General features: G+C 43.1%; 1 protein-coding gene across 7 annotated transcripts; it reads left to right on the forward strand.

Moving 5' to 3' along the window:
- The first annotated feature begins 1,748 nt into the window (after nt 1–1,748).
- On the forward strand, nt 1,749–21,265 carry tpd52 (tumor protein D52). Of its 7 annotated transcripts, none has more exons than XM_069696746.1 (7): nt 1,749–1,868; nt 13,953–14,083; nt 15,019–15,167; nt 15,629–15,730; nt 18,081–18,122; nt 18,916–19,107; nt 20,011–20,099. In XM_069696746.1, exons 1-7 carry the CDS (start codon nt 1,850–1,852, stop codon nt 20,018–20,020), a joined length of 645 nt encoding a protein of 214 aa, XP_069552847.1. In that variant the 5' UTR covers nt 1,749–1,849; the 3' UTR covers nt 20,021–20,099. The 7 variants fall into 7 exon arrangements, with proteins under 7 accessions (XP_069552847.1, XP_069552831.1, XP_069552838.1 ...); XM_069696756.1 differs by having other exon boundaries at nt 1,750–1,868; nt 18,916–18,964; nt 20,011–21,265; XM_069696730.1 differs by having other exon boundaries at nt 18,916–20,104.
- Nucleotides 21,266–22,201: the final 936 nt, after the last annotated feature.

Genomic DNA, 22,201 nt, shown 5'->3' on the forward strand with positions numbered 1-22,201 from the left:
CATTTCAATATAGGAATTCTTGTAGGAACACTGTAGCAGCCCATGTCCATGGTACAAGTTCATTTTTATTTGATTATACAATATATATTTATTGCATACAATATTTGAATTAGACAAATATATAAAATATAGGGTACAAGATTAATATTTTCCTATAATATGAAAAAGTGAAGTTTTTATGTACATATAAGTACGTTAATTGTGATACTTAATCAAAATTTTAAAAAAAGTTTACTATAACTATTCCTTTAATTTAATATTAAAATTATTGTTCAATAACAAAACATTATCTTTGTTTAAAGCATATGAGCTTCTTACAAAGTGCATATCCGCATGACATCATAGTTTGTAGTACGTTTGCATTTGTTGCGCGTGTTCAAAACTAAATATAGTTAGAGTTGTAGCCTCAGAGAATTGTGTGACCGTGTTACTTTGATAAAGTTATGTGATGGCTTTGGATGTGAAACTGTCATTTTTCCTGAAGCCAGCGTTTTGCTGTAGCCTAGAGTAAACTATTCTAACAATTCCTGTTTCTCGAGTCTGTTTCTCTTCCTTGTCATCAAAACGAAGCCCAGCAGGTGGCACTCTCTCATGTGAGCGTCCCTGTCACTGTGTGTGTGCGTTTGCTGTGTGAAGCCCGACATAGTTGAGTGTATAGTTTCAGTGCTGTCTAATTAAGGGCTTTGCACACAGCGTGTGAACAAGAGTGGGATTTAACCCCGGTTTTGATTACAATAGGGTGTGGGATCGTATATCCCACTGTAATGGGTAAATTCCCAAAGGGGTGATAAGGTAGCCCATGTTGTGCACAATCAGCGTGTCTGTTTATTTACCCAGCTCATACAAGCATCACCTATCAATTGGATATTACAAATATGTAATATGACAAATTGAATTCCCTGCAGAGTATGCCATACCAGGCATGAAATAAGTGAGTAAGCCATTCAAGGCTTAGTCTCTGAATTCTACATTTTACTTATTTAATTCTTTAAATAAATCTTGAGATTGTAAATGTAGGAATAAAGCTGATAGTCCAGTTCAGTGTGAAGTTCCTTAGATATTGCCTATGAACTTCAGTTTTTTTTTTTTAAAATTCGGACAGACATTTTTCGAAACATAAATATGTTCAGCCAAATACAAATAGTCACTAATTTTACTTGTATGCTACTGACAACAGTCAAAAAACAAAAACAGATTTGGATAGCAAGCATGAAATTAGATTCAATAATATAGAATCTCGAGCTACAACACTTAATTGATTAGTTATTCAGCAGAAAATGATTGCCCAATTATTTTTGATAATCGACTAATCGATTTGAGTCATTTTGTAATAATAATAAAAAACAACAACAACTGGATTTCAAATATTATTTTTCAGTGTTACTGTATCTTTTGTATATAGTGCAGCAAGGTTTGCACACTTTTCTATATGTTGTGTGTTAAATGAGACTCGGGCTATCTTAATAAGAACTCAATTAGTTATTAAGAAAAGCGGTCCTCATCACTTAACTTGCGTTGAGTTTACATGTGTAAAAGTTGAATTCAGTGTGAAGTGTTTCATACTAAATAACAGACATGATATGCATGTTTACGTTCGTCTTGTGCTGTAAAACTAAGCCAAACAGCGACGTGTCACTGTCGCGCAGCAGTGCATTGTTGATAGTGTGAAACTTCATGCACGTGCTTGCTTCTGTTTACACTGCTGCGTGATGACGTCACCGAGAGCCCCACCCCGCGCGGCGAGCCGCTGCCTGGCAACACGAGAGAGAACAGGAAGATCTGCAGCAGCCGAGTGAACAACCTGCAGACTCTGGACATAAAACACCCAGAAACAACGATCGGCCGTACAATGGAGGATGCGGAGAAAGGTAATTGTTTTTTTTTACTTTAAGCGTATCAGTGCGCCAGTGGGCATAACTGCTGTTTTGAAACTACTTTGCCTCACATTAAAGTTAGCAAGCTTGCTTACTTTTACGCCGCGACTGAAATGAGTCTGTTGAGAACATATGCTACTTTTCAAAGTCGAAGAAAGTGAGTAAAGTCAATTTTGTGACCGAGATAATAACGCCTGGGCTTTTGGAAGAAAATGAATCTTTCGGTTACGTCAATACAGGAAAGTGTGAACGTTTACAAATGTAACACGGAAGTCCAGTATTACACAGCAATTGTTCCAGCGTGTCACCAACCTATGAGCTACTTAGTAGAAACATAAACGAGTTGTGATCACGTTGTGATTCATGTTTCTTGTCTTTTTTTTTTTAAGTGGGAAAGAATTTTTTTTCTGGCCGTAAAAGGTAGAAGAAATAATGCGCTACGATACGGACGTAATTAGACGTTTTTCTAAATGTGTAATTGGCTGGACAGTTCTCTGGTAATTTTTCTGATTCGTTTTGCACTGAAGAACGAATGCGACGAGTTTTATTTGAGAGTAGCACCCTACCAAGAAATCAAAGTGGTAGTGTTGGTGAGGCCGTCATGTACAGTTCAGTGTGTTAACCACAGGTACGCTGAAAATGTTATCCCACCTGCCATTTCTGCATCTTCTCTACTCCAGCATCTACCTGGACATTTCCACTCATACTAACAAACCATCAGCTCTCCCATACCTCTACACCACTGTACCTGACCAGCTCCTTCCAATGCCACTGCATGTGCCTTTGCTGAAATACAAGACAATTGGACATTAGCAACAAATAGATTGACTGTAGGACTCAGTTTATCAAAGACATAGTTGTATTTGCACATTACAAAACATGTAGTTCTTGTGAAAAGAAGAAAGTGGCAGCGTTTTATTTGTTCACCTTAAGGGGATGCAAGGTAAAGAATATTTGAACTAATTTACCTTCTGGCAAAAGCAGTCTTCACCCGCCTGGTTTCACAAATGTAATTTCCTGATGTCTGGATGTTATTTTTTTATATTATGGAAGAAGGAAAACTCAAAATAGTTTGTAAAATGACACTGGATCGGCAAATGTAACCTGTTGCTGGTTGATAATTTGTGCTTCTTCGTATCGGACTAAATGAGGTCTATATCAGTCAGACAAACCTGCCAGTCTCTTTGTCCCTGTGTATGTGCTGGAGCTGGACACGCCAGCAGAAACATTTTGCAATACAGTTGCCCTGAAGCTAGTTTCATTTGGTTGACAGGTAGGTGTCCTGACAGTAGTTAAATTGTCTTTATTCACTGTTTGTGAGTGGCTACTTTTCTTCAGACTGATGGTTTCCTGTGCTTTGCATGATACTATTAAGGTATTACTCTCCTGCATTACTTTCTTTTATATATATATATTGTGTGTGCAGCTGATGCATGTGCAGTTCAGGCATATCTTGTCTTTCTGTAGTTGAACTCCATGGCCTTGAAAAAAATGTTAGAGAAACTGTGAATGCCAAACTTCTGTTGAGGACATGCTTAGTTGTATTACAGATTACTATTAATCAAAATCTAAGTATGACTATCTTGTCCACAAGTAAGAACCAGTAAGTGATGATTATATAATAAATAGGGAATTAACAAAAAGGCAAAACAAATGAAATCATCAGACAAAAGGGAAACTCTACAAGCTTCACTAAACTGTAACTTTACTGCAGCGTTGAGGTGTGTTTCTTTGCTTCTTCAGTCAACAGAAGTAGTGTTCATCCCTCCTATCTGTCAATACATCATTTTAAATCATCATTTTATCATCATGGGCCACTGTTGTGTTAACTTTCTTTATAATCCAACAGTCATGGCAACAAACAGCAAAGTTGATTTCATCGTCAGCCTTCTATGGCGGCTGTATCCTGCAACCGTCTGTAACCGGCATCCTCCCGTAAGCGTTCCCCTTGTCACTGTCACCTGTTGGATTTCAGTCGGCTCAGGCACCAATGTTTACGAGTAAAAAAGGCCCATTGAACCCTTTTAAAATCCTTTTTGGTTTCATAAATTTATTTCACTCAGTGTTTGTGTGTGCTTTCACAATCTTTAGTTATTATTTCAGGTAAACATTGCAAATAACAAGATGAAAGGGAGGCCCGGTGAAGCGGTTTCAGAGGGAGGAAGGTCACTGCATATTGAGTGCTCTGACTGGAGCTTCTCAAAGGACTCTGTCCTCCTCTGATTGTGTGTCTGGGTTTAGAGATGACCTTGTTGATAACAAACTTCTCTCTCTTTGTGCCTCCTTTTCCCTGCAGTTAAATAGAATTTCCATCAGTGCCTGTAGGATTATACGAATCTTGTTTTTGATCGTCGTTTGGATGTTACCTGTTCTGAAGATTTTCTGCGCCTTCGATGGAAGTTTATGGTTTTGGTTGAAATCAGGAGTTCAAAAAAGGATACAGTCAGGCTTACCAGTCGATCTTGTTTTTCAACTCACTCGACTAATGAGATTGATTGGGAGCAGTGGCCAGCATTTCTGCTTTATTAGATTTCTATGAGACAGAAGTAGCTGCTTTCAACTGTCAGAGGAAGTCTCTCAAACAACATCCCCCCCCCCCCAGTAATGTACAGCTGATTTGTTTGAGCCAACATTTAGTAAAACAAAGTCAGACTTTCAAAATATGTTTTTATGAAAACACTTCTTTTTTTTTCATGATTTAATTTTTTTTCATGAAATTACCTTCATAAAATGAAAGATATGTTGATATGACAGTATCGTCGCAATGCTGACAAAGTAAGAGAGGGTGAATGAAAATATAGATTTATCATCCAGCCCTGTTATTTAAGACCTTATTTATCAAGGTTATTAAATAGCTAAATATTTGGTAACAATCACAGCTGAGATTTGCTGCACATTGTAAAGTTTCTTAAAAAATATTATAGTAGATCAGATCTTTCTGCTCTCTATAAATTAGTTCCCTATTGTACTGTAAAGGATAGCAACAGCTCTGTATTTGCATGCTTAAAGGTTTGTCATGATTTGTTGATTTGGTTTGCCAGCAAATGTCAAACTGGAGTTTTGTAACCGTCTCGCTCTCGTCTGGATGTTGCACTGATGGAGAACCAGATGTTGGTTTACCGAGAGTCTTTTTACAAATGCATCTGTTTGCAGTCATGGGTGTTTTTTAAAACGAGGTCTTGAAGGGTTTGATGTAAGCCATTACTTAAATGAAAGCAGACGCTGCTCAGAATCTTTAGTCTTTCTGAAAAACCTGCAGCTTCAAACACTCGAGTCAGCAGAATTGCACATTTCATCTTGAAGATGAAAGGGAACCCCTGCTGCTTAGTTCAAAACATTATTCTGTGGGCTTACCTTGAGGAAAGTTAGCAATATCTTGTATCTGATTAAAACATAATATTTTACAAATGAGGGTCTGAATCTTACAGCCTTTAAAACCGGGACTCTTTGCTCAAGTTCACTGGCTTCGCAGTGTTACATTGGCAGAGACTTCAGGAAATCACAGCTTCTATGACAGGACAAGTTCAGGCAATTAACTATGCAGTACCGCCTATTTAATGTTTGCGTAAATTGTTTGATGTTGCACTAAAGTATAGTTTTTCAAGTCTTAGAAAACTGGACTGAAAACAGTCCTCCGAGGCCATTTAATTCTTCAGCTTTCAGAGAATTTTTCGTTAACCTGTGAGATTTGGCCAAGCAGCGCTCTCACCTGTCTGGTAGCTGTGGCATCACACACAGTATCTTCCAACATGACACTGCTGAGAGATACCTCAGGTTTCACTGCCAAATGGAGCACAGCGGGTGTATGCATTATCAATACTAAATACCCCCAGATTTAATAAGCAATTGAGTTATTTTTTATAAATTATATCATATTTTTTTTCCCTAAGATGATATGGCTTGTAAGAAAGGAGATCTACAATTACTACGCCGAACACTGAGGCCTGCACGGATTCCAGGGAGACTGGAATTACTGGCCTCATTTTCTTCATCTCCCCATTGTTATGTCACATGACTGGATAGTTTTTCATCACTTCCCTATTTTTCAGATAGCTGCTATATGCCCTCTCAGCTCAGTTGTTCCAGTTTTCAAGGTTCCAGTTTTATAACACAATCTGGTAAAAAAAAAACAACAACAAAAAAACCCCCTCTAATTTACTATTTAATTTCATGAAGTAATCATATCCGGTGGGACTTGAACATGAGCTCGACAGAGATGTGAGTGAAGCAAAGCACGGCCTACCGAGTTATAACTGGAGAGAATAATATGTTCTGTTTTTCTATATTAACTTGCATAATATACAGCACTACTTTGCTGTTACAGCATCAGCTGTATTTATTGGCCAAATAGAATCAGATCTGGAGATGAAGGACACGTGTCTGCAAAATGCCTTTACAGCACGAGCTTCCACTGCATCACTTTCATAGCGAGTGGGATTACAACCATGCCGACTCAGCCGTGACGTAACGGCTGTGGCATCGTGTACATAGTATGAGGGGAACACTTATTACTAAGGCGTAAATAAATTTGGCACAAGTCTTCATATTGTATGTCAGACTATATGTTTGAAGAAAGACCCCAATTCAGTATGCTAACCCAGGGGTGTCAAACATACGGCCCGCGGGCCGGATCCGGCCCGCCAGGGGGTCCAGCTCGGCCCGCCGGATGACTTTGCGAAGTGTGAAAATTACAGAAAGACGTAAATTGCATTTCTATGAGAATATGGAGGTATATGAGTACAAACGTTTTGTAATTTTTTTTTTTTTAATCGATCCAGTAATTGCTTCAAAAACAGCGTAAATGCGACGTCTGCTCCGGAGGAAGAAGCGCTCGCTGCTAGGGAATCTGCAGAGGAGAGCCCAGACAGATAAACAGTGGGCTGATGTCTGAGTTTTTGGTCTTTATGTTTCTAGTTTATTGTAGAAAGACCTTAAAATAGGGTTTATCATCCAAAAAACCTTCACCAATGATTTAAACATAGAGAAATATTGTCGTTATGTATGCGTTATTATGCTATGATTTTACTGGTCTGGCCCACTTGAGATCAAAGTGGGCAGTATGTGGCCCTTAACTAAAATGAGTTTGACACCCCTGTGCTAACCTGAAGGCACAGTTCAGCATTTCCTTTGCTTTCTTTGTGAGCTCGAGACGAGGAGATCAATGCCACTCTTATGTATGCAGCTAGCCAGTTTAGTGCAGGCCAAGAAATAATCAGACATTTTGTTCTGTAAAACCACGTTGGTTAATTTTCCCCAGTTCAGTTTTTGAGCCGAATTGAAAGTGTTGATCGGGGGCGCTCTCGTGGTGGCAAGCAGGCCGAATTTGTTGTGGAAAGGGCTCGGCTGCTGTTTCCAGTCATACGGTCTACAAGCCAACCCTCTGCTTGCGGTAGCTTTGTATTTAACTACAGGCTTAAAGCAGGTAGCCACCAATTATCTTATCTGACTCCTGACAAGAGGACAACGTTTCTGAATGTCAAACCATTCCTTTCAACAGTTTTTATCTAGATGTTTGTCCACAGCAGCGCAAGCGAAGAGCACAGATAGGATACACGTTTCCACTATCTGGGCTCCATCTGCGGTGTAGCCACTCCACACTTTTCTTACTGTTTTCCCATGATGCACATCTCATGGCAACTTTGTGGGCCCGGCCGAAGCCGCCGCAGTCACCCATGTCTCATGATTCTTGTTTTAGGCTAATCATGTGACAGGCTGTGCCTCGAATAGTGAGGTAACTGAGCTCATGCTGTACTTCATTAAGCACTTTAAAATGACTGTTTGTTCCTGGGTACAGTCTGTGTAGATGACGGGTGTTATGGCTTGGGTTTTTTTGTGGTGTTTTTTTTTTTATCTTCTTTGGTTTATAAATCAAATAGTGATGAATAAAAGAACATGCTGAAATTGTGCGGTCAAATTGGCTGTTTTGTTAGTTTGATTTCATTATATTTCATAATTTATCCAGTTCAAGCATTCTGGTCATTTTCTTTTTTAACCGGTGTCACATGAACCCAGCGCCTCATGAGTCAGGGGCTCCGCTGGTCAGGAGGGCTGCAGGGTGGAAGTAAGGTTGAGCTAATCTTGTCGGGAGTCTTAACTAAAGATGTTGGAACACTATTCGGATTTATCTTACCCTTAATAAACATTTCACCCCTGTGTCTCAGTCTGGTCTAAAAAAAAAAAAAAAAAAAATACTTTATATACTTTTTATACTCTCGCTGTGACGGGGGAGTCGTGTAGATGGAGTAGGACGGAAAGGATTCGTGCTTGTCCGTTTACCTTCGTATAACAATAATGTCGACCAAGGTGGAAGTCACTCTGAACAATCACGAATTAAAAAAAATACCTGACATCTTGGAGAAGAAGAGAGAAAAGACACGGGGAAGGATTCACCGCCATTGCGGTGGAACTGTCGTAGGGCGTGTGAGCACGTCGACACGAAGAGAGACTGTAAGCGTCTCACTGCTGCGCCGTCCTTCCTGAATAGGAGAGTTGTGCAATGGAGCCCCCCCCCCCCCCCCCTCCCCAGTGCTTCAGTGCTTCCAGCAGAGTGGCTGCACTTCTCTCTTAATGGACGGTATTTCCTGGAGAAGATCACGCAAACATGCTCGTGGAGCTCCTTACAACAGAAGAGGGACGGCTGTGGACGGCTCGAGGGAACTCGATGCCTTACATTTCTGTTCTGATGTGCTTATTAACACGTCTTTCCTTTTAAATTTATAGCGCTACTACCTTTTTTCAGACTTCTATATCGCTACTACTAAATACCAGTTGGGTTGAGTTATCCTTGCATAGTTCCTCTCTGTGTGCGGCTCCAATCCCCGCCATGCTACTCTCCTAAGCACGTAGTACAACGCGACGTAAAGACTCCTTTGAGAATTTGAGAAGGCCGTATGTTTTTGTGTGATGACGCTTTTACACTACGGGAAGCTCGTGGTTCAGTAAAAAAAAGTGTCAATGACCCAACAGTGATGTTTATACTGGCGATGATCACGCACGATGGTTCGTGCACACTTGTTCTCTTTACCACACAAAGCACTTTCCCTCAGGTACACACACAAAAACGCTGCGTAGCCTCCGGCACCCTCTCTTCTCCTTCTGACTACCACTTAATGCTGCTTCAAACTGGACCGGCCACCCTGGATTAGCGCTGTAATCTGGGACACTGCAGATTATGCTTTTCATCTAATGCGCATCCCCTCCACCCCCCTTCCACGCATGCGCACGCACGCGCGCGCGCACGCACACACACACACACACACACACTAATCACGTGAACTGCCATCACAAATGGGACCTCTCATATTTCCTCCTTGGATGACAGGCTGGATGACGGAAAATGAGGGAGGAAGGGAATTGACGGAGAGACCTGAGATTATTGAAACCGGAGTGTCATGCAATATCACTGCTGCACTAGATTGGCTAGCAGTTGCTGGCATTTGAAAACGGCGCTGATTGCGCAAACGGATGTTTAAAGGGTGGACTGAGTATTGACCTTTGAGATTACAATGGCGAAGAAGTGTGTGTGTGTGTGTGTGTGCAAAGTGTGCGCGCCGACGGCAACAGCTGCTTGAGAGGACAGGTAACTTATTAACAGCAAGAAAGGAGCAGAGGGGTAATAACGCCCTGGCCCGCCGCCGAAATGGAGAATGAGGAACTCACTGACCTTCTGACTAGCTGAAGGCCTTTATCAAACCTCCTCCTCTGTACATGCGCACACTCGGACATTAAGTGCGTCTGTCCATCACGCACACTAATAGAGTCCACAGGGCTGTAAACAAGGAGACGCAGACGGCCAGCACGCGGCCGGATCACATGCAGGCAATCAGCACTTGGTCGGTTTTGCTTAGGTGGCGAGGAGGTGGTAGTCGCTCTGACACACAACACACTGCTGACTGAGAACATGGAGCCGCTGGAGGAATACCACTCTCCGTTTGACTTTGAACAAGGAGTCAACGCCAGCTACCTCTACCTCTCCCCAGCCTACAGCGACACATCGCCCAGCTCGCCAGCTGTCAAAACCAGAGGTAAACACCGGGAGGAAAGGGAAAGGCCGAGTGTGCGTGTTTGTGTGTTTGTGTTTGTGTTTTTGTGTGTGTGTGTGTGTGTGTGTGTGTGTGTGTGTGTGTGTGTGTGTGTGTGTGTGTGTGTGTGTGTGTGTGTGTGTGTGTGTGTGTGTGTGTGTGTGTGTGTGTGTGTGTGTGTGCGCGCTTGGACACAAAGACAAAACGTGGGTTTGGTTCATTGAGCGGGAAGAATTTGGGGGAACAGAAACTGGAAGGGGGAGGAAACAAGTGATAATTGGTGGTGGTGCTGTGACTGCAGCCCTTTGCCAACTTTTATTTTAGTTGAATTTAGTTTTCAGACTTTCTGACCATAATAATTCTATTTACTTTAGTTCTTTTAGTTGTAGTTGTTGTCATGATTATTCTATTACACAGAACTGTGCATTTTGCATTTTTCCCGAATTACTTTGATCTATCTTGCTTTCATCAGGCAGGTTCCAGCTCGTGTTCGAGTTTTGCTATCTTTTAGAGTCCACCTAGAAAATTGTGTGTCAAAATGGATAATGTTGTCTTTCAATATTCATTTTGTAGAAACAATTGACCTCCTAATTTCTGTGGTATAATGCTTTAATTTGATTTAGCTTCTTGAAACGCTTCATGTTGCTTTCGACCGTCTTTACATCAATCTCTGATCTGTTAAATAACAAATACAGTAGCTTCAGAGACATAGCATATAATGATTGAATTTATTACCATAAGCTTTCGGAAAGTCTAGCGCAGCAGATCAGCTTTACCTTATTATCATCAGAAGAGTTTGGATTGTTGAGAGGCGTAAATATCCTCCTATCAAATCTGGTGTCCCTTTGTGTTTGTGTTGAGTGCTTTGTGGTCTTAATAGGAGCGAGCTGTACCAAAAAAAAAAAAAATCCCGTCTTTATGGTGTAGATTTGAGGTAAAATGCCGAACATCAGATCATGGACATGTTCATTTGTAGTTTTATCACTTCACTGGTTCAGATTTGTCATTTTACATTTCCACTGTATGAGTGCGTGATAGAACTTAGATCAGCTTCAAAACCAAGCAAATCATTTCCAGATTCCTTTGCGTGGCGTCGTCCTAATGACAAGGACGACCTGCACACTAACGCACTCATCAAATAATTAGGCAACATTATTTCAGTGGACTTTAACAAAATCCCCGCTGAGCCTTTGATTTGTTTTCGTAGAAGAAGAGATGATTCAATCTCAAAAGTGACATAAGTAATCCGGTAGGTCTTTTACAATGTGCTCAGGCACACTGCAGTTTGTAGCCCGGCTCTTTTAATGAGTTGTTATACGACACGGAAGTGGTTGGTCGCGGGGCAGAACTTGGTAAGAGGAAATGAGCTCAACTAGAGGGCCTGGGCCGGATGGTGGGAGGTGGGAAGGTACGCCGTCTGGTGTGTCAAGTTAAACTTCTGCATCCACTCACACGCAGACTTCTCTATTGCTCCCACTCCTGTTGTGATTATTATTTATTTTTTTTTTACATTTTTTTGTCTCTTGCTTTCTGCACAGGTACTGATGGAAACACACCTCCCAGGCGTACGTACAGTCGATCACGCAGAGCCGCCTCCAGACTTAGACACAGAAATCTTGCACGGCCGCCTGCAGGAAATGTATTTTTTTTTTTAAAAACTCGATATAACGGAAAACTCTGACGAGGTGTTTGAAGAAATGTAATTCCTGAGCGGCATATGGTACCGATATGGAAGAAGACCTGTCATATTAGTGACATAAGTACAGCTATTATGAGAGGAAGTAGTGTCTATTACACAATACTGTATTTTTTTAAACAGGTGCATATGTGTGTGTGTGTGTGTGTGTGTGTGTGTGTGTGTGTGTGCGTGCGTGCGCGTGTGCGTGTGTGGCGCTGCTGTGTCACAACTGAACAACTGAAACAGGGAGAGACGGCAAATAAGAGACACGAGAGAGATGAGGGGAAAAGAGAATTTCCTCTGCATGTCTTGTCACTTAATCACTCGAACTCCCGCTTCTGTTTCCACAGCAAAATGTCTTGTCACTGATTTCCACTTTTCGCTCTTTAGTGTGTTTTGATATGTAAATATTTACACTTGAGAGATGTCCAATCAGCTCTTCTTATTCCCCCGATGTTAATTAAATGTAAATAAGCAATGGCGCAGGCCGGCTCTCTGCTTATGGTAATAATATGTGATTGGAAGGCCGAGGAACATGATTTCACTAACAGCTCTCCAGACAATTGTGGGGAAATCCCACCGTCTTTGTGGGAGTACGTATTGCTAGATGTTTGTGATTTTTTTTTTTTTTTCCGGTTTCTCTGTCATGTGAAGCATTCGTCCGCCCGTTGTTTCAAATATCGGGGTGAGAGTTGACGGAGACAAAAGGGCGCTCGGGGTCTGGGACGAGGTGGGAGGGGGAAGCTGGTTTTGAAAATGGATTTGCGGTGGCGTTACTTTTAGTGGGATTACGTGTTAAAACATCCTCTAATGCGAAATATGTAAAATAACACTCTGCAAAGAACGTCTTCGGTGCAATCAGTCATGAGGGACTGTGGAGGGAGATTAATAGTCTGTGGGGTCTGGTTATTATACTGACCATCACAACCACAATGTTACTTAATGTATGATTGCAAGTTGTGTGCTGCGAAAGATGCGTACCTGTGGCAACGCAGTAGCAATTGTACTAATCATTCCCTAATCTGAATGTGTCATGTAAGGAACATTTTCAGAAACACAGGCAGCAGATGGCTAGTTTAGCTTAGCATAAGCACTTGAAACGGCTAGCATGGCTCTGTTGCAGCAGAATCCGCCCACCTGGACCTCCGAAAGCTCTCGAAATTATAATGTGTCGCGTCTTCTCTGTCAACAGTCTTTTTCTTTCTTTTTTTTTTTTTTGGCTTGATGGTAGTGTCTCCCTAGGTTGCCAGGTAACCTCAGTTTTTAGTTTTTAGTTTTTTTTTTGAGCCACTAACCTTTGTTTATTGGCTGCTGGCTGGTTCCACAGCCGCATTTGCACGCCGTTTTGTTTTTCTGAATAATGATCCCAAGCGATGGCCGACCAAATGCCGCACTATATGTTTTGTTCAGTCTATGGATACGAAGCTGATTAAACAATGTTATTTAGATTCTGGGATATACAGAGCCGAGACAAATGATCTTACGAGTAGCACGACGGCAGTCGGTTCAAAAGTTAAATAACCAAAGTTCTGCCTCCTTTCATAACGTGAACATAACAGCTCGGTAAACACTAAATACGGGAGGTTGATTCTCCCAGCGGTTCCTTTTGTGCCTTCTTCCCCTCACGCTGTTTTGTTCAGCTCTTGGGTTTCCTCTTTTTTTTTTAATACTGCCCTAGTTTTGTCTTTGTAGTTTTACTTCCTTTGAAATAATTGGAGGGACCAGGAGCAAAGAAAAATGACCTCAGAGACAGATTTGTGTCTCTCTATTCCAGCTCATTTCTTGCCCAGAACATCCTCATCTACTGTTGTCCTTTTGACTCACAGATCCAAACAAACCCACCCCACCCCCCTCCCAGCCCTCCTCCACACCCCCGTCGTGTTCACTCACACTGGCAGAGCCCTGGATGTCTCTATCTAGAAAGTTCTTTGTATTATTGATGCGCTGCTGCTCCGGCCGGGCGCAGCTCTGTCAGAGACGACATCAAAGAGAAGCGTATGTGTGGAAGGGGAAACAGGAGTGTGTGTGTGTGTGTGTGTGTGTGTGTGTGTGTGTGTGTGTGTGTGTGTGTGTGTGTGTGTGTGTGTGTGTGTGTGTGTGTGTGTGTGTGTGTGTGTGTGTGTGTGTGTGCGCGCGAGAGGTCGTTGTGTTCATCTGGACAGTAAGAATGAAAGCGTGCGTGTCTCATCGTGAAAAGCTTCCCCCTCGTGGTTTGCAGCCTGTAATTCAAGAGCGCCCAGCGGCTCTCTCACGCCACCTGTTCACCGACGCCGCACGGACAACGTGGTCAGCTGCGTGTCTTTAGAGAGACGTCCCTCAGAAGAAATGTATGACGCGTCATGATGCATTTGTGTTTCCTTTCCTTCTTTTACCTCCCAGGTTCCCAGGAGCGTCTGGACTCGGCCCCGGAGGTGGGAGAAGATGCGGTGACGTCTGTGGGGCCCTCTCCCCCGCCGCCACCCGCCATCACCGAGGAAGAGCGTCAGGAGCTGCAGGAGGAGCTGGACAAGGTCAGGAGGGATCAGGAAAGAGGTTGAGGTTCAGGCAGTGACATCAAGGTGTTGGACGTGACTGGCTGTATGAAAGACTGCTGTCCTTGCAGATAGTGGAGAGTGGTGAGGACAGATATGTTGTGTGTATATTCCACTTCATAGGCTGCCGCTTTTTCAGGATGAAGGGGATATAGAAAATGTAATATTCCACTTAGATGACCGTTTTCCTGCCTTGCTCTACTTCATATAGGTGCTGATTATGTTTGAAGCATCTTTCCTTTTTTTAAATAAAGCCAGACTATGTTCACACATAGAGTAGACTTGCGTTGTTACAGATGTTGCGTGTTTTACTTTCAGTTTTTAATTCCTATGCCAGTTGATATTTTAAGCAGCTCTTTTGCTGTGTTCGCGTTGACATGGAAACAAAACTTGGCAGAGTTTTTCAAATGTAAAACAGCTGTTAGTCTGTATGTTTCTAGTTGTTAACAGTTCCCATGAAATGACAAGACCTGCAATGTCTCCGGTCACCCGTCACGACTTTCTAACCTCTAAAATGACATGAATATATAGTTTGATTTAAAACGATGTATTTGAAGCAAATAACACTGAAAGGAAAAAAAAATATGGCATTCGTCACGGACTGCAGTTGGTCTCAGATTTATTGTGCTACTTGGTATTTATGACAACAGGACAGCAGCGTTTGTGGGATTGACACCAAAGAAATTGTTAATAAGCGTATCCCAGCGCAACCATGTGGTTCACCAATATTTGGTTTTGGCCTTTTCATAAGAAGAAAAATATTGAATGTCACCAGACTTTAATATATCAAATATGCAACTTTGTAACTGTGTGTGTGTGTGTGTGTGTGTGTGTGTGTGTGTGTGTGTGTGTGTGTGTGTGTGTGTGTGTGTGTGTGTGTGTGCGTGCGTGCGTGTGTGTGTGTACGTGCTCAGGTTGAAGATGAGATCCAGACTCTGTCCCAGGTGCTGGCCGCCAAGGAGAAGCAGCTGGCGGACATTAAGAGGAAGCTCGGCGTCACAGCTCTCAATGAGCTGAAACAGAACATCACCAAAACCTGGCAGGAGGTCACCACCTCCATTGCGTAAGTACTCGCCCGCCACAGTTCGCACATGTTTGGCCCGACAACGTTTTTGTAGCATCTTATCCTTTTAAAAAGAAGCTTCGTGACGAACATCTTTATTAATTCTTCAACGTGCGCGTCAGAGTTTCGTACTTTTTCTCCAACCGAATGCACTGAAAACGTGTCTGAGCTGCGAGCTCTGTTGAGAAGGTTCCCGTCCCTGCTGAAAGAGGAAAAAAAAGATGTCTGAAATTGTTTGATGGGTTTTATATTACAGGAAATGAGCAGCATTCTGATGCTTTCTGGCTTTTTTTTTTTTTTTTTTTAAATGAAAAAGACACTTGACGTTTAGTTCTGACCTTGATGCCTCTGTTCCCTTCTTTGATCCTTCGGTCTCTTTTCATCACATATCTCATATCCTCTCTTTCCTGCTGCCCGCCACTCCTCCCTCACTCTCTGCGTCTCCCTTTTGTCTGCTTCAGCTACCGGAGGACATCTGAAACTCTGTCTCAGGCGAGTCTGAAGGCCACAGCAGCTTTCTCCAATATGGGCTCAGCCATCAGCCGGAAGCTGGAGGATGTCAGGTGAGTCAGAAGGGAGACACCGGCGTGACCACACATCCAGAAGATTAGAAAGCGAATTGATGTTTTGTGAAACCTTTGAAAAAGCACATTGTTTCACTGTGTGTCCGCTCTAGTAGAGCAGCCTGATGAAATGCATCCTTAAAAAAAAAAAAACCCGTGTTCCTTGGGACCTTGAAGTTGTGTTTAGGAGGCCTGGGCTTTTTATCTCATGCCCACAGTCTCTACCCATCCTCTTACAAGAAATACAGAAAAATGTGCTCGTAAGATTTTCAACTGGAGACGACAATTCTTTGATTTACTAACGGCTTAGACATATTTGAACAGGATTCGGATGCTCTACTTTTAAGTTAAAAACTAGTTCCAAACTTTGGGAAACACAGACTTTTGCGTTTTTCTGAGAGTCACAAGAGAGGGTTGCATATTTAAAATATGAATTATGAGACAGTTAGCTTACATATAGGCTGGAAACAACAGGAAACAGCTAGCCTCTTTCGGTTCAAAATCCACCCACCATCCACCACGAAACCTACAGGTTGACGTACCTTATTTGGAGCAGTGACTTTCATACCTCCTTTAAATCTATAATGTGGCTATTCTGTCCACATTCTTTTTGTCGTTATTGAACAAATTTGATATAGCATGATAAATTGTGGTCCACAGAGCCAACAAACAATTATTTTAATGTACATTTAGCAGCTCAGTATCAGACCAAGATGTGTAATACACCCTTCAGTCTACTAGAGGACCGAGTCAGTGTGTCTGGATGTGAAAATTAGACGCATGTCACATGACTCGGACCACGTGGCAAAGGTCCTGTGACTGAGGTCATTTGATGAGGCGCAAAAGAACTGAAGTCCACCGGGGGAGGAAGGTCGGTGTGGTTGGATAAATAAAACACCACACTTTCCCTCTTCAAACAATCTTTTCCTCGCCCTAAACGTCGTTTTTATTTTCCTAAACCTAACCACACGTTTTTTTTTCCACGCCTAGTTGAGGCAAAACCGTGACACTGACACGCCGTCCTCCGGAGGACGGGGCAGGTGTATTACACGCTTCGGGATAGTGGCAGGTTTGCATTTGCATTCACCACAAATGCCAGTAACTTACATCGGCACTTGGCTTTCACAGGTTGCGGTCTATTTCTAAAATGTTTGGGTAAGACTGCCAAAAACGTCTGAACTGTATTGAGGAACTTTTAATTCCTATTCAAAGATCATGACTTTCTTTTTGCTGTTCTGCCAAATGTGTCTGAATGCGTGGCTGCCGTGGTCTCTTCATCTCCTAAATATTTCTTCCCTACCGTCTGTTTCATCTTGCATGAATACAGCTTTTATATTTTCACGCATGTTCATTTTCAAATTTTGCCGAATAAACTGAAATCAGAGGCATGCATGTATACAAACTTCATGGTAATAATGTGTGTCTGTGTGCACAGCTGCACGTCTGTCAAGTCATTGGGTACCTCAATTATTAACCCATTTTACAACCCGTACAATTTAAAAAATTTTACAAAAGGGATAAATTACAGTATCCGTGGATCTAATGTGTTGATATTCCGTACAAGATGTCCCCCAATGCCGCTGTCAGCGTGCCAGAGGCATCGACACTTTTCTTGTTAATATTTCCTGATTAAACACGGTTTAAAAACAAAACAAAACAACAACAACAGATTGTTCCGGTGGAGATCTATCTAGTCGTTGACACCCCCCCCCCATCCCCCTCCCCTCCCCTCCCGCCCCCCTCCCCCTCTCAAGTCCTAATCTTGTCTTCCCCCTTGTCATCCTTCCTCTCTCTGGATTACTGAGCTGCAAACAAGATTATTAGCCCCTTCAAAGCCGCAGTGTGCTGAGAAATGCAGCCTCAAAGATGAGCCTAAACTCAGAGGCGGTTTTTTTTTTTTGGGGGGGGGGGGGGGGTAGAGAGTGACCTGACAGGGGTCGGAGGGTTGGGAGGAAGGGTGTGTGTGTGTGTGTGTGTGTGTGTGTGTGTGTGTGTGTGTGTGTGTGTGTGTGTGTGTGTGTTTGTACGTGGTCGTTTTTTTTGTGCACGTCTGTTTTGATGTCAAGATATTCGGCCACTATACGCAGGATTAGCACAGGGCCTCCGTGTCAATACGATCGATCTTAACGGGATGACGCGGGATTTATAGGATTTATGCACTTCCCGGGAGAAATGAGGGTTCGTACCGTGCTGCTGTGCTTGCATACGTGAGCCCTCGTCTCTTTCCTCGTGTCGTTATCTTGTTCTTTTTCTGTGTCAAACTGTACGCTACGCTATGAGCACTAACACCCCCCTCCCTCCCCCTCCCCCCCCCCCCCTCTTTTCTTCTCCCATCACGCTGTCGGGACAGCACGCAGTCATTACAACACTCGGCTAGCATGCCCGCCATGAGGTAAGGGGCACCCGGATGTCAACTTAAACGCGACAGATGTCGGTCTATCAGAGAGGCTGCAGCTTTAATGACCGCCCTTATCCGGGGCCGCTGCAGGGACGTGGCAAGAAAATCTTGTCGAAACATATGGAGGTGAACCCACCCCCCCCAACCTCCTGAGATAAAACATCCACGTTCTGCGAGTTGAAAGAAGTTCTTTCTTGAACACATTTCTGGTTTCAAGCGTAGCAGCACACGACTCTCTCTGCGCTCGCTCGGAACCAGACTCTGTGCTCGGTTGTGCAACAGCTGAGGCGGTTCGACAAGGCCAGGGATGCGGTTGGATGTGATTAGCGTGCTGCAACGAACAGTTATTTTCTTGGAATCTGCGGATCAACCGGTTTATTCAGACTTTCTTGTTTACGTTGTGATCATTTACTGTCACCGAGGACCGAGAGAACTAGAAAACATCCACGTCTAACGGGCTCCTTTTCTTTCTGAATTTGCTCCATTTCGTTCTCATGAAAAACTACGCCTCTCGGCACCTTTCCCGTGGAACGGAGCAGGACGGGGTCACTTCAGAAAATTCCTGTATTGTCTGTATCGGGTGTCCGATAACATGACTCGAAAGGTTTTGCTTTACGTACCAGCTTCGGTTTTCGCTTTAAAGAAAAGACGCGTCGTCTGCACGTCTGTTTTCCAAAACCTGTGTCATCGTTTGACGTAGTCAGATAAGTTCAGTCCGCGTCGGTCTTTCTGGCATCTTGTCACCCGTTTCTTTTCTTTTTTTTTAATGCTGTTTCCCCTCTCACAGGAACGCACCAACTTTCAAGTCATTTGAGGACAAAGTAGAGACACTGAAGGTAACGACCGCCAACCCTCTGAGGCGCGTAGACGAAGCAGTGGATAGTTCATACCGATGTGTCTGCGGCCCTGAATGTACGACGACGACGACGACGACGACGCAGACACCCTCCGTTAATTCCCGGCAGGACATTCCCTTCCCGTGTGTTTTGTGTGTTGCACTCCGACTTCACCCTTCAGTAACTCAAGTGAAGTCTGTTGACCTGCTCACGTGGGCTGAATTGTACACGTCAGCCTTTCAATCAGTAGAACCTGTTTGTTCTCATAATATTCCCAGAGGCGACAGAGAGTTCACAGTTCACCCTTCAGTTGCTTTTAAATCAACATTTAGAGAGAGGTTATGAACTCTTTTTCCACTAGCAGGTTAGTGCACAATGTTCTGTGTCGCGCACAATTGTGACAATTGTCTCTGACCAATCAGTGGTCCAGAAGTGTCGCGTCACCTTTTAGGATCGGCTCAGCTCACCTGGAACCAAAATAGTACCAGGAACCGGGCACTCCCTACTACTTTTACCCAATGGGAAACCAAAAAAAAAAAAAAAAGAAGTATAGTCGAGCCGGTAGCAGCAGAGGAAAAAGGGTCATACAGTATGTACGGTTTGATGAAGATCAACTACTGTGGGCCACAAGCAGTGATCACAACGCCACATTGAATATCTCCTGTATCTTCATGTCACTTACTTCAAAGGTGTAATTTTTAGACTACAAACTTATATAGAATTAACATATGCGAGCTAATACGTGTTTACTTTTTTTAATTCAACTTTTAATTTGTAACAGCACGATTGAAGATTTATTTAATCACCTTGCGTCACTCTTTTAAATTGATTTGATTACGAGCTAAATTGTTCTTAGTTTTTATTGACAAAATGATTTTTTTTTTAACATTTCATTGACGCATTTTCAGTTTCACTGGTGTATAAAGCTGCTCAGTGAACCTGGATTTAGATTTGAAGATTGTTTTTCACACACGCGTCTGCGTCCCTTCGTAAACGTGGGTTACAGGGGTAAATAATAAAACTAGCCTTCCTCCTCTCCGCTTCAGACTAAGATGACCCCGTCCACCAGTGACCCTGTGGACGAGGAACGCGAAGATCCTCCCGCCGCCGAGTCAGAGGGCTCGCCCCTCCACGAGGAGCCGATGGACTGAGACCGGCCCCCGAACTCCCCCCCCCCCCACACACTCCCTCCCGACACCCCCACACACCCCTCCTCACTTGACCCTCTAACCCCCGCGGACCTTCAGCACTCGCCCCCCCCTAAACTCTTGTGCGCCAGTCTCCCTTTATTGGAAACAAATGACTTCCCCCAGGCTTCCTTGTGATCTAATTGTCTGGTCGGTTCTCCTGACACGTGCGCTCACTTGTTAACCGGCGTGGAAAGTGAAAGCACGGGACGGGCGCAGCCATGTGGTCTTGTGCAAGGCCGTATATTTCGGAGTCTGTTCGGGCCTCACTGTGGGAGAAATCCTCCCTGCTGTGTCTCTTTCCTTCCCCCCCCCCCCTGCACTCCTTTATCTCTCTTGCCTTTGTCTAACCAGGAAAGCTCGGATGCCAAACATTCTCCAGTTCCGTTTTTCTTCAACAAATTTTGAACTTTGATGTTTATTTGAGTGTAAAAAAAATAATAATAATAATAATAATAATGCACAGATACCAAAACATTTAGGAACCAGGCAGTTGTCAGCTTATAGCTTCTGCATGGCCATACATTATGTCACAGAGTTGTTATTATAAGCACTTGTTCTGCCTCCTTTTTGGGGCTGTTCTCGGTTTACTGCAGGTTACCTTTTGGGGGCCAATCTGATTTCTGTTTTCCTCATCATGTTCATTTTAGGACACCACGTGGTCATAAAGTCTAACACTGTTCACAGAATGAATGTATGCCTTTTTGTGTCACATAGGTTCAACAGTACAGTGGGTTTAATCATAGTGTGCCATGAATACAACCCCTGACTTCAAACACATTTCAGAATAAAAACCAATCTCCCACCTCTTTTTTTTTTGTTTTTTTGTGAAGCGCCTGTTAGAAAATGATCTCTACGCTTCGATGGTCACAGGGAAACAGCCAAGATCAGCGGAACAGAGCAAACACAGCGTCAAGGTTCAGCCTTGACCCAAGGTGGGAGTGAAATAAACGTGTCTCCAGAGCCAGAGTCAATATTTAAACACTTGTCCATTGTTTCTGCGAGCGAGGTAACACCTAGCCTCCCCATACAACGTGTAATACAAAAGAAAAGGCAAGAGGGTATTTCAGTCACAGGATAATAATGTAATAAAGAAGCCCAGTTTTGCCTTTAATGTGTCATTTCTTTTTACTCCTTTTTTTTTTTGGAAAAGTTTGGGGAAAGTTGCACATAATGATGAAAATCATCTTATTTTGGTAGAGTCTTGGCAAACTGCAGGATTATATACAGTATTTCCTGAAAGTGCTGCATTCACAACAACCAAACCCCTTTTTCTAAATGCCAAATGGTATGACGGAAGTAAGGTCAGCGTTACATCTTCAATGAGGACCATAGTTTTGAGTTTGCTTTCCAAGCTCATGCTGCTTCATACTGATGGAAATATATTAAACTGCTAAGAAAATGACTCCCACCGAGCGGGTCTAGAATTGATTTATCTGCACAGAGCTACTGATGGGAGATTAAATAAAAACCTGGAGGGCAAACAGAGTTCGTCCGACCACGGCCAAAAGTTTCCTCATACTCAAACTGAACCGAAACTAAAGGACCCACTTCACGTCTGCTGCGTTCAGGACCAAACGCGGTGCAAGTCGTCCCCTGCTGGTGGACGACCAGCTTAAACATGACAGTGAGTCCGCTCTCCACGGTCACAACTGTTGAGTGATGCAACAGTGCAGACTGTGGATCGGCAGCATTTCTGGTCTTAAAAGATCTGGTTTCATGCTTATCTTTAACGTTAGTACACTGTCTCATGTCCACGTGAAACGCTGCTTCCCAGCCACGTCACCGAGAGGAGCCTCTTATCTCAGGATTGAAATTGAAGTCATATATATTCAGCACCACACAACCTATCTACTCTTTAATAAAATCGTGGAGATAAGAAACGTATTTCAAAAATTGAAACACTTTTGAAGTAACGTGACGGGAGTGCCGGCTTAATGTGGGAGGAGTGGGGAGTTTCTCAGGTGCAACATACCAGTGTGTCATTCGCGAGTCGACGTGACAAGATAAGTCACTTTTAACGTGGGAGTGTATCTAAAGTCAGATAATG

This window comes from Brachyistius frenatus, unplaced genomic scaffold (assembly GCF_029030835.1).
Source record: "Brachyistius frenatus isolate BFR_SWC_R1_liver_20210118 unplaced genomic scaffold, ASM2903083v1 Contig_2, whole genome shotgun sequence".
In the NCBI taxonomy this organism is placed as follows: domain Eukaryota; kingdom Metazoa; phylum Chordata; class Actinopteri; family Embiotocidae; genus Brachyistius; species Brachyistius frenatus.

Excerpts from the sequence above, each read along its gene's own strand:
- tpd52 (XM_069696730.1), top strand. Across the intron at positions 15,168-15,628 it reads GAGGTCACCACCTCCATTGC|CTACCGGAGGACATCTGAAA; the intron begins GTAAGTACTCGC and ends TGTCTGCTTCAG. Across the intron at positions 18,123-18,915 it reads GCTAGCATGCCCGCCATGAG|GAACGCACCAACTTTCAAGT; the intron begins GTAAGGGGCACC and ends CCCCTCTCACAG.